The following is a 17,948-nucleotide window of genomic DNA, read 5'->3' as shown; positions in this document are numbered from 1 at the left end:
CCTGGAATAGCTCCTCGTGTGGTTTTTTGACTAGGAAAGGGTTACATCTCACCTGAAAGTTCCAAAGATCACATTAAATGCATTAAACGTGTACATTAACCAAAGCAGGTGTGCAAATATTGGTGAGCAAATAACGCGTTTAGTATCAAATAGAACAAGGGCGTTGCGTTGTTCTCAATAAAAAAATATTTGCAAGGTGAAGGAATGAGGGACCATCGTTCCAAATCGCTTTACTTCGTTTTTAAGTTATCTAAATGAAATTACAAAACTGACATGAACTGTTCAAGTGTGACCGTTCTAATAAACTTTTCCAAAATATTGTACCACTCCTTGATTCAATGCATTAAAAGGAAAGAAAAAGCATCTAGATAAAAAAATGAAATCTTCGCTCCGACGCTGTTGTGGTTCAGTTGCGTGCAAACTAAACATGGCTGATACGGAGTCTTACCATTCATACACAACAAAGCCAAAACAACATTACACGAGCTTCCCTTGTTATTGTTCGGCAGCTGCCTGCACAAGACATATAACAAACTCATAAACTGCGTTTAACTGTAAAGAAAAAGTAGAGCAAAACTTTGCAAGAAGTGATTCGGCAGAGAGAAACGCCCCGTGTATCGACGCTTTCTGGCCCCTCCTGCGGGTGTCTTATAAAGGAAATGCAGCGCTGCGGAGCAGGACAGAGGGGGTTCTCCATTAGGGCAACTAAAGTTTACACAAGCAGAACCCAGCTTGTTACAATCTAAAACAAACGATTTCTTTCGCTAAGTTTGATTTGTATACGATTCGAAGATGACCACGGCCGTGGTGTCGCCTTTCTTCGACTTTAGCGAAGTGATCAACAACAAGGTATGGAAAAAGTTTCAACTGGAACAGTTTGTCTTCTGGAATGTGTACGATAAGACTTTATTGTTCCGCTTTAAATTACATAAACAATCGTATTATGTAATCAGAACTAAGACTACAATTATTTTTCTTATTTTATGGCTAATGTGTATGTTGCCGGAATAGTTTAAGTTGAAATGAAGCACTGCGTAATGCTCAAGTAGGTATGTAACGTTACTGCTGTTTGCGGCCATGCATCCAGTGAAACTCACTGCTTGGCTTGTTCCTATGAATCCATGGCTGTGATTTCACAACAGTCGTGTTTTTTTCACCCGTTTATCCCGTTGAAATTGAAACAACAATCGGTTTCACCGCCTCAACGATATAGTAAATAGTTTGTGCGTAAAAAAACTTAAATAACGGGGGAACGATTTATACGTTCTTCTCGTGATTTCATCGTAAACTTTGACTTCGAGGAATGCTCTAAAATCTGTCGTTCAAGATGGTGAGCTGTTCTAAAACACGAGTTTATATCTTCATGGGTTAATCCATAACTGAAGTCTGAACATTATTTGTCAGAAGTTAATAAGTCTTGTTTTGTTAGGCTATCTGACCATTTATCTGGAAACAGCTCTCTTAATTCATAATCTTTTTTAATGGACAATGTTTACTTTAATCGTCTAGCTTCTGACGAAACTAGACATGTTTGTGTGTTTTTGCAAAATAACAAATAAACCAAATAACTGCTTACAAATATATTGAAGTGTATAAGATTTGATCAGTACACTCTCTCTGTATGTTCTATCAATGTTTGGCCCTTATTGATCAATCATTGTTCTGTTTATCTTCATGTCTATGTAGGTTGCAGCTATAAATCCATTTATTTTATCACATGCAGCAATGCAATGGATTTTCTTATGGAAAAGTTTAGATGCGCAGCAGTAATGTTCTTTTTAATGTTGTTTTAGTCAGGCTGTGATATCACTTCTAATACTCTCCCAGACAGAGTGTTGTTGGGTTTACCCATGTCTGACATGGACAATAGTGCAGCATTCTCTTACTGGCATTGAACCAAACTAGCTGTTGTATAGGCCTGTGTTTACTGATGGATTTAACATGAAGTACGTGCTTTACAAACACATGCAAATAGGGTTCTGCCTTTGTCCCATATGTAATAAAAGGATTGATTGTGTGACATAGAAAAAAGGGAATTCAGCATTCCTAATTTTCTTCTGTATCTCTTTTTCTTTGTAGAACAAAATGCTGAACTACAATAATAACATCCTCAGTTCTCCACACCCTGTTTCTCTCCCTTGCACGGGGCTAAGTCTGCCCATCTCCAACCCCATTGGGAGCCTGCTGGACAGGAAGGCGGTTGGGACACCTTCCACAGGTGGGGTCTATCAGCGCCGGCACTCAGTCACTTCGGCTAACACCAAACTCAACCAAAACCAGTTCTTGAACATTGCAAAAACTGATCCATCCCTGCTCGGTTCAGGGACAGGATTCATCGGCAGCAGCAACAAAGAGAACCGTATGCGAGACCGCTCTTTCTCCGAGACAGGGGATCGCCTGCTGCAGAAGTGTTCGGGCCCTGGAGGCCCCAACAGTCAGGTGAACTCGAGCCGCTACAAGACAGAGTTATGCAGGCCTTTTGAGGAGAATGGTGCCTGCAAGTATGGCGACAAGTGCCAGTTTGCCCATGGCATTCACGAGCTGCGCAGCCTCAGCCGCCATCCCAAGTACAAGACGGAGCTTTGCCGCACATTCCACACCATCGGGTTCTGCCCCTATGGCCCGCGGTGCCACTTCATCCACAACGCAGAGGAGCGCCGTGGACCTCCGCCTACCCCATCCCCCCTTTCCGCTTCCAATAAGATGGAGAGGCCACGGCTGCAGCACAGCTACAGCTTTGCCGGGTTCCCTAGCTCTGGAGGCTTAAGGGACAGCCCCACCTCCGTCACCCCTCCGCCCATGTTTTCACCCGACGAGTTGCCCGAGTGGCCAAGCAGTAACCCCTTCACATATTCAAGCCAGGAGTTGGCCAACCTCTTCAGCCCAAGCCTGGGCAGTGCACCATTATCTTGCTCTGACCCTTCCAACCAGGCGCCCCCCTCACCAACCCCAACGCCTTACTACTTCAGAGCCATGTCAGAATCTCCCCAGCTCTTTGAATCGCCATCCAGCCAGCCTGACTCGCTTTCTGACCAAGATGGCTACCAGAGCAGCTCGGGCGGAAGTATGAGCGGGTCGGAATCGCCCGTACTCGACACCACCCGCCGATTGCCCATCTTCAGCAGGCTTTCCATCTCCGATGACTAAAGCGCACTGAGCCAGACCCCCATTCCCCTTTTCCACTGCATGCAGCAGTCTTGGGCAGAGAGGATGAGATGCTAGCACTCCCTCTACCTCCCACCATTTCTCGGGCCATCTAGATGCCGTAGACTTCCCTCCTTGTATCGCCTCTGTGTCTTAATGCAGTGAATTAAGGGATCTTTCTCTTTTTGAATACTCGTTTTAACCAGAACAAGCAAAACTCTCTAGGCCTTGACACTGTTCTGTTTTCTGGGGCCTCGTCCTCCTGTTATGTTCTTGGTGTCATCGTGCCAAACACGCAAAGTAGGAAGTGGATTAGCGACGTGCTAATCGCGAGAGGTATGAGACTGTTGTGCCAGGTGCTACCGCCGCAGTCGAGCGTAGCACAGCCAGAGGCACAGTTAGAGGAGAGATCTGGGCCCTTCCCGAATTACCACTTTTCTCAAGGACGCTATTTCATAACTAACTAAAGTTCACAAGTGTCATGCTTAGACTTTTCACAACTGTCTATCTAGACCGGCTTAAAGAAAAAGAGTAAAGTGAATGGTGAAAAAGAGAAGACAAGTGCCTGGGGTTGAGTGTCGGGGTGAACGGACCACTGTTTATTTTTATCTTTTTTCGTTCCTTGTGGCCTGATTATGTAGCTCTTGTTTTGAGTGTGTGCCCTCCCTGCCTTGAATTGCAGATACATCAGTCTGCAGGAAGGACTTTCTCATAAGGGTTGAATGAGAATGGAGTCCTGGAATATTTCTGGCACGTATTAATTTTCAATCGGGTGCTACATGCTTCATGTTTCTCAAAGCCAGCAGAAAACCCTGAGATGGGCCGTCGCCACTCAAAACTGAACAATTCCTTAATTTGTGTTGTTGTTGTTGTTGTGTGTCATTGCCCCGTTTCCCGTTAGTTGCTGGTTAGTTAACATTTGTTGGGAAGGGAATCTTGTTATTAAACCTTTGAGACAAACTCTTTCTTCTGCCCACCTTAAAACGCTGCCTCCCCTCGGGCCAATCGGCAAACATAGGGGGAATTCCATCATTCCCAAGATGCAGTTCCACCTCCTGCAGCATCACTTTAGCACACTTTTTCCGTAGATTCTGCTCACAGGAGCACTTTGTAATTTCATCACATCTATCCACCTGTTGGTTTTGATTTTTTTATTATGGTCATTGTTTATTATTATTATTATTATTATTATTATTATGGTTATATTATTGTTATTGTTTGAAAACCTTTTGAGAACAAAAGGTTTTGCTTGTCACTGCTTATTTAACTTATCAAAAACATATTTATTGGTGATCATATGCATTTTTTTGTTAATTTTGTTTGTATTTATCTTGATAATGAAACGATAGAATATATTTTCTTTTATGTTAAATTATGATCTTCTGTATTAATCTTAAGATTGTGAAGACTTGTCAGCTTTCCTTTTTTCACAGTTTAATATATTGTACTACAATGACTTTTGTTGGCAACTACACTTAAAGAAACTTAATTTAAAGCAAAAACAAACAAAAAAATCCTCTGCATTTTTGATTTATTTATTGTCATTCCCTTTTCCCAAATATTTGACCGCAGAATCAGTACTACTATACAATCCTTAACAATTGAACTCACAAAAAGCATCAATACAGTTGTTATTTAAAAAAAAAAACTTCAGCTCACCTCAATACTTTTTTCCATGTAACTTGAGGCAAGCCCAGTCCATATTGATAGCAGTTCTTAAATCAACCAATTGCATTTTTGAAATATTTATGTAGCATTTTAAGGCCGATAAAAAAATGTAATGCCACAATAAAACATAAGTTGCACAGTTTTGTTTGATTATAAATTTGACTTAATCTGAGATACAGGGAGTTTCGTGGCCTTAACTTTAGCTCCACATTTTACAAACCGCCATGAAGTGCATTTTTATTTTTTTGATTTGTTTGTTACAAAGTTTAAGGTTTGATGTTGCAGGTAATAAACCGCCAGTGTTAAAGCAGTTTTTCAGTTATGGTGATGAATTGCAGGCAATAATTGTGAAGTTCTGTTGTTTTGGATTGAAGAGCTTCCAGTCTACATGTAAAGTGCCTCTCTTACACATTCCATGAGCAAATGTTCTTTGCCTTAAAAAGCTGAAATGCTTTTTTATTTTTAAATGACTTACTTGTATCCTTAGTGGTGGAAGCAATACTTGTCCAAGTTGGTTAAGACAAAAAGAAAGTATCTGAAGAGTTGAATGTATTTTGTTTTATAAACAGCTATTGCTGATCACTACAGTAATTTCTATGCGTTTATATAAGGTTGATCTCTTTTGTAATGACTGATTGCAGTTAAAATCAATAAAAACCCATATTTTTGAGAAAAACGATATGGAGTGTCATTTCATGCAGTGTTCGGGAGAAAAGCATGTCATTAAATGCAATAAAAATTGAAGCTCCAATAACATTTATAACAGTATACACATTGCAATAATGCATAAAAGTAAGTGTTTGGCAACTAATACAACAAAATGGCTTGAGACAGACTCCCATTTCAACTCTGATACTGAATTATAGAGACTGACTGACCACTGAGGAGAAAAGAGCACAAACATATTATTTGGTTAAGAAAGCAATTTTCACAGAAAACCAATACTAGACCACTATGGCTTTCTCAATCTGGCACCTGTTTCTGGATATTATCAATGGTTTTGACCCATGGTTGACTTTGTGATGAGGGAGTTCCTGCGAGGAGTGTCATCATTGGTAGTTTACAGAAGGTTTGATAGGGTACTGACCCGACTGTGGTCAAACTCCAGTTGTCTCTGATTACATAGTGGATGCTGAGAAATCTGCTTCCCCGGTTTCTGATAAAGTCTATGAGAGACTTCAAAGTGTGACATCAAATAACCGTTAGTCTGGCTGTTATGTAGGTTTGTCCTAAAACAAATGAAATTCTACTTCTAAATTCTAATTCTAGCATCGGAGAGGAGACGGCATTTCAAATGTATTCAATTTTACTGTTATGCTGAACACAAAGATATTTGGAAGAACATTAGTAACCAAACAATGGTGCCCCAGAAATGTTTGGTTTCCCACATTCTTCAAGATGTCTTCTTTTGGGTTGAACATACTAAAGAAATGTATACAGGTTTGAAACAACTTGAGTAAATAATGACAGAATTTTTATTTTTGGGTGAAGTACCCCTTTAAAATTATTCAATAAGCTTGCAAAATGTAAAGCCAAGTGACAATGTTAAAAAAGCATAACATTTTATGCAAGAAATAATCAAATAGATGGAGTGCACACACCACACACTATTGGCCAGCAACCCCGCCTGACCTAAATCTATGGGGTATTGTCAAGAAGAAAGTGTGTAACACCAGACCCAACAATGCAGATGACCTGAAGGCCGCTATCAAGCAACCTAAGCTTCCAGTGCTTCTGAGCAGTGCCACAGGCTGATTGCCTCCATGCCATGCCGCACTGATGCAGTAATTCATGCAAAAGGAGGCCCAACCAAGTATTGAGTGCATAAAAATGAACATACTTTTCATAAGCCTGTTTAAGAACATTTCTGTTTAGAATATCCTATTTAATATTCAAATTTTCTGAGACACTGATTTTGGGGTTTTCATTATCTGTAAGCCATAATCATCAAAATTTCAGGAAATAAAGGCTTGAAATATTTCACTCTATGTGTAATGAATCTATATAATATATGGGTTTCACTTTCTGAAATGAGTGACCAAATATATTGACCTTTTTCACGCTATAATTGTTTTTTAGATGTACCTCTATATAGCACTGAAAGTGGTTCTTGGCTCATAATCCTAGGGGAACCATTTTAAGTGCTATATAGAACCATATCTTGGTGCTTGAGTGGTTCTTTGGGATGACTGAGGTGCTATATAGAAACGCTGAAGAACCATACAGGGGCTTAACAGATTCTTTATATGGAAGTGGTGCTATATGATTCTTTCTGTCATCCCAAAGAACCAAAGAAGAACCACTGAAGCATCAAGTTATGGTTCTATATAGTGGTTCCCCTACGATTTAGACCCAAGAAACACTTTGAGTGCTACATAGCACCATTTTTATAGAGTGTATTTAAATACATGTACTGCTCACAATTACAAAAAGAAAGGATATGGACACCTTATGGTTGTTAAATGTTTGAGTACATCGATAGTTGATGTGATATGAATACACCTGTGATTCTGCTGCACCTGTGCTGATACATCCACAAATCTTGTGACCACTTAAAAGTAATTTTTTAAAATGATTAAAAGTTGGCTGGAGTTTTTAATTAATAAAAAATGCACAATTGTTTGCTTATTTGTATACTATTTAGTTTGATATTTTGTTCTCTAATGCAAATAAATGTATACATTTAAGTATAGCACAGGTGTCCAAATACTTCTTAGGCTTCTGTCACTACCACCCAACTCTAAGATATGATATTAAATAAAACAACAACACATGTTCCTTGTTGCTCTATTTCCATTGTGCAGGTGATGGAAAGAACTTTGCTCCATTTGCTTGGTATGTTGTGTCAGGTATACCTATATAAAGAAACCCTCAACCTCCTCAGCTTTTCTCCACTGCGCTCATAGTCTCCACCCTTGTGTGCTAGGCCACATCCTGCAACACTTGTGTAAAATGTGCTTGTAAACATAGGTACACGACACATTCTCGTCATAAACAGGAAGCAGGTCTTTGTTTCGAATCACGCTTGTAGTGCGCGGCGAGTGAGAGAGGGCACAATTCGGAAAGCTTCGTATGTAGATTTCTATGCAGGTGCCACTTACCTGCAAGTGACAAATGGAACCTGTGTATCGGCATTGAGCAACCGTTGCTAGACTTTGAAATTTCTCTATGTTGCTAAACTCCTCTATCAGGAAGTCCAGGAATGGATGACTCTGTTTGAGCAGAGCAAGTAGACAGAAATAAGCTAATTCAGCTTTTTCTGTTTCACTAGCCACAGCTGAGCATGTGTTTGTGTGTACGTGTGGGTATCTGTGTATGTATGAGTGAGCTCAAGTGGAAGGCCAGGTCAGTGATAACACCAATCAACCAACTTGTTTTCTGTGGCATTAGTGTTCTATGAAGGGATATTGTACTTGCAGAGATGCAGCTCATTCCTACACAATTTTTACAAAAAACAGTGAGGAAACATGTGCCCATAGTTTATTACCACCGGTGTTACTGTAAAACGAAGAAATAACAAGTTGGTTATGTGATTGATGAATTTCCATAGCCCCCTAGGAATATCACTGGTTTCAGGTCATAACAAAAAAATGTCTTGAGTCAAAGAAGGTTTCAGTTTTGACTAAGTATGAATATTATATGAATATATACAGTTGTACTTGTAGAGTTATTTTACAATGCAATTTTCATGCAAGTATATCATAATCAATAAATCAATAAAACATAACAATACATTTTTTTTTTTAGATCTGTTTTTGTGAATAAACTCTTCTTTTAAAACTTAGCAATAACATTAGCAACCACGTAACATTTTTACATAAAAAATCAAAATTAACCAAAAGAATAGAAAAGTAAATCAACCATATCAGCTCAGATAAGATGAATGCAAAGTATTGATCCATCACCTTCATGTGAGTAGTGTTTCAATGATCAATTAAAATTTAGTCACCTAATTATAGAATAGAATATTAGAATATTCTATTATATATAATATTAGAACTAAGAACCACCATCAAAACTTTTTCTCCCTGGCTGTGAAGCTGTGCAGTTCTAAACTCTAGACATGATTATTAACCTTGGCTCCCTGGCTGTTCCTATAATCGATCACATGGTTTCTTTAACCTCTGCAATATTTGACCAACATGAGAGCCAGAACAGTACAACAATGAAAAACATTTACAGCTTTTACAAAAAGCAATGTAATCCAATATAATATTTTCAGTAATATTCAAACTTCTGCATTGCCAGCACCACGCTTTACCTTTGAGCTACAGGAAAGCACGAAAGGAAGAGAAGAGTTCGAAAGTGTGTGGTTTTGGAAATGTTCCAACCTGAGAGTGAACTGGTTGTGGAACCAGGTGCATAGGAAAGTGTGGTTTTGAATGCAAACAAACACTGATGTTATATTTGCAGCACTGGCTGCTAAAACAGCACAATGTATGGTAAAACAGATCAAGATGAGATGGTGTGAATGGAGAGATATAGCCAAACTCACATCTCTAATATTACTGTGCATGCTGTTTGGGTTGGGCTGTAGGACTTTGGAAGCTTCTGATTTAGATGAATAGACGGGGAGACTAAACTCTTTGCTATGTAAATAGTACAGCTAAACTATCACTGCCTGGCTGAAATAAAAAGTTGGTTGATATGAGAAGCTATGACCAAAAAAGGTAGAACGGCAGCAATACGTGGGCTCAAACCTTGAGACGAGTACCTTGAGAGTCCCTTTATCTTAACACATTCACTCCAACATTTCAAAATGCTGACAGAAGTTGTTTGCAGATGTTGCTTTTGACATTTTGGGACTATGAGTGTATAAGACTGACACACAACTTTTCGCTATAAACCGCATTTCTTTAATGTTCCTCTTGCATTTTCTTGAACCTGCACAAGCGCGCGATTCCATCACTGTGAAGCAACACCTGGCCTTAAATATTTTTCATGACTTCTTACCCTGATAACACATTCGCCTGCTTTCAATGCTGCTTCCACAACTGCTGGTTGAAAGCAGAGATCATTAAGCTGCATGTTTTAGATGTGATGTTCACACCGACCACAGAGGTTGACGTTTTGAGACAAAAAGTGCGAGATATGGGTTGAGTAGGAGCATCTAATCGGAACCAACAATACAGTGACTTCAGTTATCGAATCACTATCAGCGTGAACTTACCTAAACAGGAGACAGACACAGTTTGACATGGTGGTAAAGGTCAAACCTTGAGCGGTGGGCGGCAGGAAACATGGGCTTTTTATGTGCACGTGTGGTTGAAGATGAAGTTGATGGAACGAGTGGGGACACTTAGACCCACATGCCAGTCCAGATGTGTAACTGAATATGGCTGGTATGGCATCGCCAACACATTCCAGTGATACTGTGAAATGATATACAAAGAGAGCAAATTGAAATTTCATAGAGGACAAAGGTCTTCACCATAATGTGTGCAAAATGATTTTTCTTTCACTAGCGTTTGTTAAGTTTTTATTTTTCCTGAGGGCTAAGATGGCATTCAACACACACTCAGGCTCCAACATGTCAGAGAGGAGCTCGGGTGGCCAATGAGCTGCTTATCTTCTGGATTACCCATAGTAAATGCCTAAGGGGAATTTTGCTCTTGCTTCTTTCACACACTCTCACACACCCCGTGTTTCATTATACACGGTAGGACTGTGACCGAGCACTATGAAATGACACGCTCCGATAACCCGCTCTCTGAAAATAACCTCCGATAACATTGTTTTAACAGACAGACAAACACAGACCTGATAGCGGGTTTATTTTATGACTAGTTTGAAATGAGTTATCCGTCTGCTAAGGACACTGAACAAAAATGTGAAACATACAAGATGGCAGATTTTTGTGATTCATGACATTAATATGAATGTGTTTGAACAATATTTAGACGTTAAGAACTTATTTTGTGTGATAGGCTACTGACTTGTCAGCTATACAGGGAATCTACATTTGAATACAGGTTGATTTTTTTGGACCACTTTCCCTTACCTTAATGAACTTGTTGAATTTCTTTACATATTTGTAAATACTGAACAATGTGAGGTAGGATCCTTTCATATTTTCTTGCAATGTCAACTGCGCAGCATACAATATTAAACACTGCTCTACATGCTGGGAGGTTGGGTGGGGGGGGTAATTGAAAAAAAGACTTAACCTGAGACTGCGTTTGTTAAACTCTCCACAAATTCTCTAAGGCAATGTTCCATCAAGATTAAGCCCAAACGAAACCAGTCGGGCCTGTTTCTGCGGTCTCTTCATCCTCGGGGCATTCTCACTTGCTCAGACGAATCACACAAACATACACGTACACACACGCAGAAGCTATCTTTCTCACCTCAACATAAACATGTACAATGGAGTTTAAAATCGCACTGACACATAGCCATGCTTTAAAAGCATAGATACTAAGAAAGTGGGATGGATATGTTGCGTAATGGCGTTCAAATGTCAAATTGAAGGGATGTGGAAACTCTAATAAAGGTCATGCATCACAAATACAGTCTGGGCAACCACGGAACATTATTTTTCAAAGCACTTCACAACTTTTTGTCGACGTGCTTTAGATCAACACCTTCAGAGAGTACAAAGTGAACCGATGGGGCTTTAGCACCCACAACTTAAAGTGAAAACGCACATATATTCTCAGGTTTCCTGTGTATAAAAATAAAAGAATGACAAATGATTTCATCCACTTAAATATATGCTTTATTTGTTTACTTTCCTTAATAAACAGATATTGTCTTTCTAATGTTACATTTCGCTGCTGTCCTTCTGAAACATTTTATCTACATATTTTGTGCTTTTCATGTTTTGCCATTTATTGTTAGTCACCATGTATGGTGGCAACTGGGTTTTGAAAATATCTTATCCAATAAAAAGTGCTTTTTGACTTTGACAACACAGTATTTAATCATTTAAAAAGTATAGTTTTTACCATTTCCTCAAAAACAGCGAATTTAGACATTTTATGGACATTTTATTTCATGGTCATGCTGTCCACTGTTTGATAAAAAGAGGGTCAAATAGTTTTTTTCATTTTGATTTACCTTGCATTTACACAGTATCATTGCCCAGTTATCAGTTCAAAGCCATGACCTTGGTATTATAAGCACAATGTTCTACTATTTGAACCACAGGATCACGACAGAGTTTCAGTGAACCCATGTGAATCCAAGTGGCTTTGACTCAAACAGTTGCTCACAGCTGTATAGACATACTCAGACATGCTGTCATAATCCTACGGAGGCAAACAGAGAGCGAGGGTGGCGTGCTCTATTGTTCAGGAGAGGAGATCAGGTTGTTTTCAGGAGAGCTTGAGAGAAAACCAAGAAGGTCGGAGGAAGAGCAGCACAATGAAACTCTGAAAAAAATCACTGCTTAAATGATCCACCACCTGTTCACTGTGTCCACTCTCTTCCCAGAAATCATCCAGAAATCATTTTCACTCGACACCAGACAGCATTTTATGTATATATTATTCAATACTTTACAAGCATTGAATGAAAGAAGCATTGAGGATGCTTTGTTTTTAAGACCATGAATGCACAGGCTCATCCGTGTTCACAGAAAAATGCAAATGGAATCCCGGCGTGGGGGAACTTTTTAATTAACGTTACATGAATAAATGGTTAAATTAACTACAGCTGACTCTTTTAATAGAGACTGCCAGGAATAGGAGGATTCGAATGGCTTACTTAAAGGGGTGGAGATTGGGGGAGAAAAATAGGTGTGGAGTTGTGGGAAAAGACCTGGGTTGGTATGTTTGTTTACTTGTACAAAACCTCTCCATGATTTCCTGGGCAGCTCAATTTTCTTGCGTCTGTGCCAGGACCTGGAGTTGTCTCATAGGCCACCCCCGGTTGACTAAAGGACCATCCTGGTATAACAATTATTTCTGTCATATTCAGCCCCCCACTGGACGCATGAGCAGAAAGAAAAATGGTCGGGTGGGGATAGCTTTGATTAATAAACCTCTCTTCTCCTTCCTTGTCTATTAGTCAAGAAAGAAAAACTTTTGGAAGCCTGTCCTCTTCAGTGTTCTTTAGGCGGAATGGAAAATAGGTGCCTAAGAATGTACAACTAATGTGTCTCTGAAAAGGCTGTACACATCTTTCAAGACTTACAGAACGAGTTTCCGAAGATATGTGTGTGGATTGCCCTGAACACATCCTTAGACAATTATCTTGTAAAGTCATCACTTCTGGTCCATAATCCTTGTCTGGTTTACCATATCTAGTGAGCTCAGTGGAACACATGCTTCCAGAACTCTGTGTGTGTCATCATCATTACTTCACACTTCACTTTCTACACATCAGCTCTGTATTTACCGTGTTTAGTGACAATTTGGACCACTGCCTGGCACTTCCTGTCTGCTTACATCTATACGGTCATCAACGAGGAACAAGAATAATATTTGTTGGAAGACCCTCTTGTAACCTCCACATTCTCCAACTCATCCATTCGATTGAATTGAGTATGTTCCTTAATTATATCACAATCACCACAAAAACAAACCCACGCAGAAACAGAAAACGGTCATATGATGACCTTTAATTGTGGTAACTTTCAAAAAGTGTTTTTTGTTGTTGGCTGTAAAGAGGAAGCATGGGAAAATTGGCCACAGTGTAAAAGTCCAGAATTCAAATTGCCCATATTATTGAAATATAATCAGACAGCAAATCTTCTGTAATTTAAAAGTCATTTTTATACAGTATGTTTGCAGTCACACAATGGAAAAGTTACTGTGGTCCGTATGGTTAAACCTATGTTGGGTGGTAAAGGTGGTCCTCCCTCTGGGCGCCAGGCGACTGGGGAATATCTGATATGAGCTAGGAGGGGTTACAGAGATCAGATTGGGAGAAAAAAGACTCTCTAGTGTCCCCTCTAGCTTTGATTTAACCGTAGAAAAAACACAGTATTAAAACAGAGCAAGACTGTCTTGAAATGCACACCTTGGTGAAAGCTGGTGGTGTATAATGTATCGACGGTGGGCCCCTTTTTTGAAATGCTGCCAAGCAGCAACCACTATTGACAGTCACATTAATCCAGAACAGGAATAATGTCTGTAGAGGAGGGATGGGTGGCGAAACATTACCTGCCAATTACAGGGGCAAAGGGGCTGGGGGTGGGGAAAATCACATAGGAAAATGCAGAACATATGGGAAGTAACACAAGTCCCGACACCTGACCTAAAGGAGGTCAAAAATACAACTCACTCCCAGCAACGCTAACGGTGTACGTGGAGCCTGTCGCCGCTTGAGGGTCTTGTAATGTTTATATGTTAAATCGCTCTAGACCGGCGACACGCAACCTCACAGATTCAACAGCCAAGAACCACAGCCAACCGTATGTTGGGCCAACAAACACACCATGCTCCAATCAATTTGGAGGCGTCGATTATCGGTTAACATGCTGTTGACAGGCCACGTGATGGAATTCATTCTTGGCTGTTTTGGGGAAGAAGAAATAAACGTGGGCGGAAAGAAAGATCATGGCCTTTATTCCTGTTCTGCCCCCCTGAGATCATGTAGTGAGAGAAGAAGCATCCACTGGTCATGCCTCTGTGGAAACTCTGAGTCACAGCCGAGGGGTCTCGCTTTGGTGACTTGTTTTATTTTTACGTGCCAATGACGCAGAGGTTTTGCAGCTGACTTTGAGATTTTATTGTAAACACAGCAACCACTACTGAGCCAGCTGTTACGCTTTGGATTTCTCTCACCATTGAATTGTAGATCTGATCTTGTAAAGATCCAGCTCCTTACCGGACTACTGGGCTTTTCACCAGTTAAAATGCATAGGCTACAGGCTATAAAGATGGCAGGCTGGAAGAAAAGTCAAATCGAGTGTTTCTGTAGAAAATGTCAAAGCTGTTCTTGTGTTTCAAATCTCTTGCAGTTTCTTTCTTTAGCACAGTTTGCTTGTTTACATTTTAAGTGAAAAATCAGGACTCAATGTCTTAGTGTTGCTCATCTCACAAACCTTTCAAAGAGAGGAAGGAAAATCACGCGATAAATGGGAAAGACAGAGATGGTGAGTAAGAGAGAGATGCTGATGAAGGCAGAATGGAGGGAATATAAACTGAAGTCACAGCAGCTGTGTTGAGGGCTACGGGGACGATCTTCCAGCCAAGTTCCATGTCCGCTCTGATTATGAGCCTGGAACAATGCGGCCCATTGTGGGTTCTCTGCTTCACCAGTATCTCATCATCCCCCCTCCCCACAAGCTAATGCCTCTCTCTCTCTTTCCCGGTCACTCGCACAAATGCTCGCTTTATAGATATGACCGCACTTTCATAAACGACCACAAATCTAGGCGAGGATATACTTAAAAAAAACACATCTGTCTCGCAGTACCGCTTTGGCAGGTGAGGCAGCTATGAGCTGTCCGAGGGCTGGATCGTTGAAGCTAAACGGAAACACGTCTCGGTGAGTCAGCCTTTTTGACGCAAGGGCCCCATATAATCCTGAATAACAGTGATCTGCTTTAAATAACACTCAGAAAGCCAATTACCTCAGACCACAGAAATATAAGCCCCCTGAGCTATTACCCTACATTTCAGCGCTATTCTGTTCGCACACGTATACACTTCGACGCCCTGAAGGAGACAAAAACACTGTCCTAGTCCCCATTGTCAATGCCCCTCCCCTCTCTTTATTGACACGGTGCCTTGAGTCAGCAAGATTGTCACTGTTTTAACAATATATTATGGATAGTTAAAATAACCATTATTTTAAATTGAAAAACTAACATCTTTTTGCATAATATGGCCTAATTCTTGCATAACTTGTGCTATAAAGGCTATTGTGCATGAAGATCACTTCACTGCACATTGAACGAAGATAAGGTTTGATCTGGACACAGTGGTAAAAAATATTGCTTTGAGGTTGTAAAATGTAAAGGTTCAGCATATGAAATTTAGCGCTTTCTAGTGGTGAGGTTCGATTGCACCACCAGGACTACGGTGGTTGACACAGGACTAAGATGTCAGCTTATTCTTATATGTATTTACAAAATGCGCTCTGTAGAGCAGTTTGTCTTTTTAGGGATACTGTAGAAACAACATGACAAATTCATGTAATGGGACCCGCAGTGTATGTAGATAGAAATAGATCATTCTAAGGTAATAAAAACATAATGCTCCATTATGTAAGGTCTTTATACACCTCAAGATCTTGTTAAGTATATAATATTGCGTTTCAGATTGAATTTTCAATTACGTAAGTTACTTGTACTGCAACTACTGTTTTAAAAATCTTCTTTTAATATGAAATGAAGCAAACCAACCACTTGTTGATTAGAAAAAGCTGTGCCAACATTCAAGGACAGCAAAACGAGTCTGAACTCAACTCAAAATGGGTTATGACACTGCACCCTACTGAGCAGTAAACAAACGATAGAGAAAGAGAGAGAGGTGCGAGTATGATTTCATGAATGGGATATCCAGATAAAAGATGAAAATTATTCTGTATTTTCAGATTGTGGCAGCTTCAGTTTCAAGGTTGTGTGATCTGACTGGAAGCAGCTGCAGGACAACCAAAGCACCATGGGAATGAAACAGCAGCTGGATCCTGTGCATAGCATTAGAACCAAGAAAAACAAGCTCTGTGTGTGTCATTAAATGTCAACATGGCACTGTACCAGTGTCCCAGGCTTTTTACAAAGCAAAAGCACATTACAAACACAGAATCTTAAGTCCCCTCTGTCTCTCTCAATAAAAATTATGAAAGTGTGTCTTTTTGCTATAATGACAGACTAAATGATAGATTTCTCAAATTTTCATTTATAACATGACATATACTCAAATTAGATTTTTCCACTGTTTCATTATTTTGCGCAAACGGATGCATGCACTCACACAAATGCAAACACACACATACAGTCACATACTTAACATCTGGAAGTTGGCTTTTTCAACATTGATTTTAATCTTTGACACAACTTTACTGTTTTATGTAGAAAATTTACAGAATTTACAGTTATAGGGCTGCCACGTTTCTGGCAACTTATCTATTCATCCTGCACCATATTTTTTCTCATCCCATGACAATATATACAATTTATGTTTGGAATAATATATCTATAAAAAGGTAATAAAGTTTCACAGTTATGTTTATGTAAGTCACTTTGGATAAAAGCGTCTGCTAAATGACTAAATGTAATGTTTATGTTTGGCATATTGTTAGTATGGTTGCCCTTTCAGACAAGCAACTTTCATTTGTTTTTAGTGGCAAGCGAAAACATCCACTTTAACTTGTAATCGGACGTTTGTGGCTACTGTGGTTGTAATTTTGGGCTGTTGATACATACATATAACTATTTGTGAAAACTAAATGCAAGTTTGCATTACTTTGTCTACCCTTCCCCATGACTCACATGTTCCTGTTCGTTTAAAAACAAAAAAGTGATGGCAGTACACTCAAACTTATACACAGGGCCCTTAAACTATGAATTACCCTGATATGGCCTCACTTAAACTGGTGTTATGGTCCTCGCCTATCAGGAAGTTTACAGATCACTACAAGCCACTACACGTCTATGACCGTATGAATATACAACGTGATGAAATCTAGGCCTGAAAAAATCATTTCACAGCATGATCAGATACACCAGCAACCAGCAGGCTCGCAGAGTCCCGCATCAATGTCAGCAAGCCGTTGTGCAAAATCTGGCTTTGTCACAAGGCAATTATAGACATAATTTCATGCTTGGGGCCATCCAATGCCGTTCCCTTTAAAATCCACAGGACAAGGCTTGTGTATAGGAGGTTGCTGGAGCAACAAGTTCTCACATGAAGCGATTATTGTTGAAGAAACAAAAGATATAACTGCATGACCTGAAAGTAGCTGCAAAATAAACATGTTAGTGTTGAAACATGCCTTGATCAAACAAAGCACGTAATGGCCAATGCAAGACTCCTTTTAATAAATCCCGGGAAATGAATCTAGTTATTTGATCATGTGACGTTGGTATGATTCATTCGAGGTTGCTTATCTGTTAATCGCATACAGGCAGAACACCTCGAGGCTCTGTTGTGTATGTGTGTGTGTGTGTGTGTTTCTTTCATGGGAGACTGGCAGGCTATACTAAGCCTTGAAAACGTATGAGAGCAAAACAAGAGCACAAT

The 17,948-nt window shown here is 39.8% G+C and overlaps 1 protein-coding gene and 1 long non-coding RNA gene across 2 annotated transcripts in view; one reads left to right on the top strand and one right to left on the bottom strand.

Moving 5' to 3' along the window:
- The first annotated feature begins 661 nt into the window (after positions 1–661).
- On the top strand, positions 662–5,491 carry zfp36l1a (zinc finger protein 36, C3H type-like 1a). Its single transcript, XM_056768403.1, has 2 exons — positions 662–849; positions 2,080–5,491. Exons 1-2 carry the CDS (start codon positions 793–795, stop codon positions 3,145–3,147), a joined length of 1,125 nt encoding a protein of 374 aa, XP_056624381.1. The 5' UTR covers positions 662–792; the 3' UTR covers positions 3,148–5,491.
- A 4,556-nt stretch (positions 5,492–10,047) lies between these two features.
- Positions 10,048–17,948, bottom strand: part of LOC130437189 (uncharacterized) — a 48,474-nt gene continuing 40,573 nt past the window's right edge. Inside the window, exon 3 of the long non-coding RNA XR_008909145.1 lies at positions 10,048–10,184. This is a non-coding gene — a long non-coding RNA (uncharacterized LOC130437189). The remainder of the gene's footprint in view (positions 10,185–17,948) is intronic.

The sequence above is a fragment of the Triplophysa dalaica genome, chromosome 15 (genome assembly GCF_015846415.1).
Source record: "Triplophysa dalaica isolate WHDGS20190420 chromosome 15, ASM1584641v1, whole genome shotgun sequence".
Taxonomy (NCBI): Eukaryota; Metazoa; Chordata; class Actinopteri; order Cypriniformes; family Nemacheilidae; genus Triplophysa; species Triplophysa dalaica.
The sequence above is the reverse complement of the archived record's forward strand: the minus strand, read 5'-3'. Positions and strand labels throughout refer to the sequence as shown.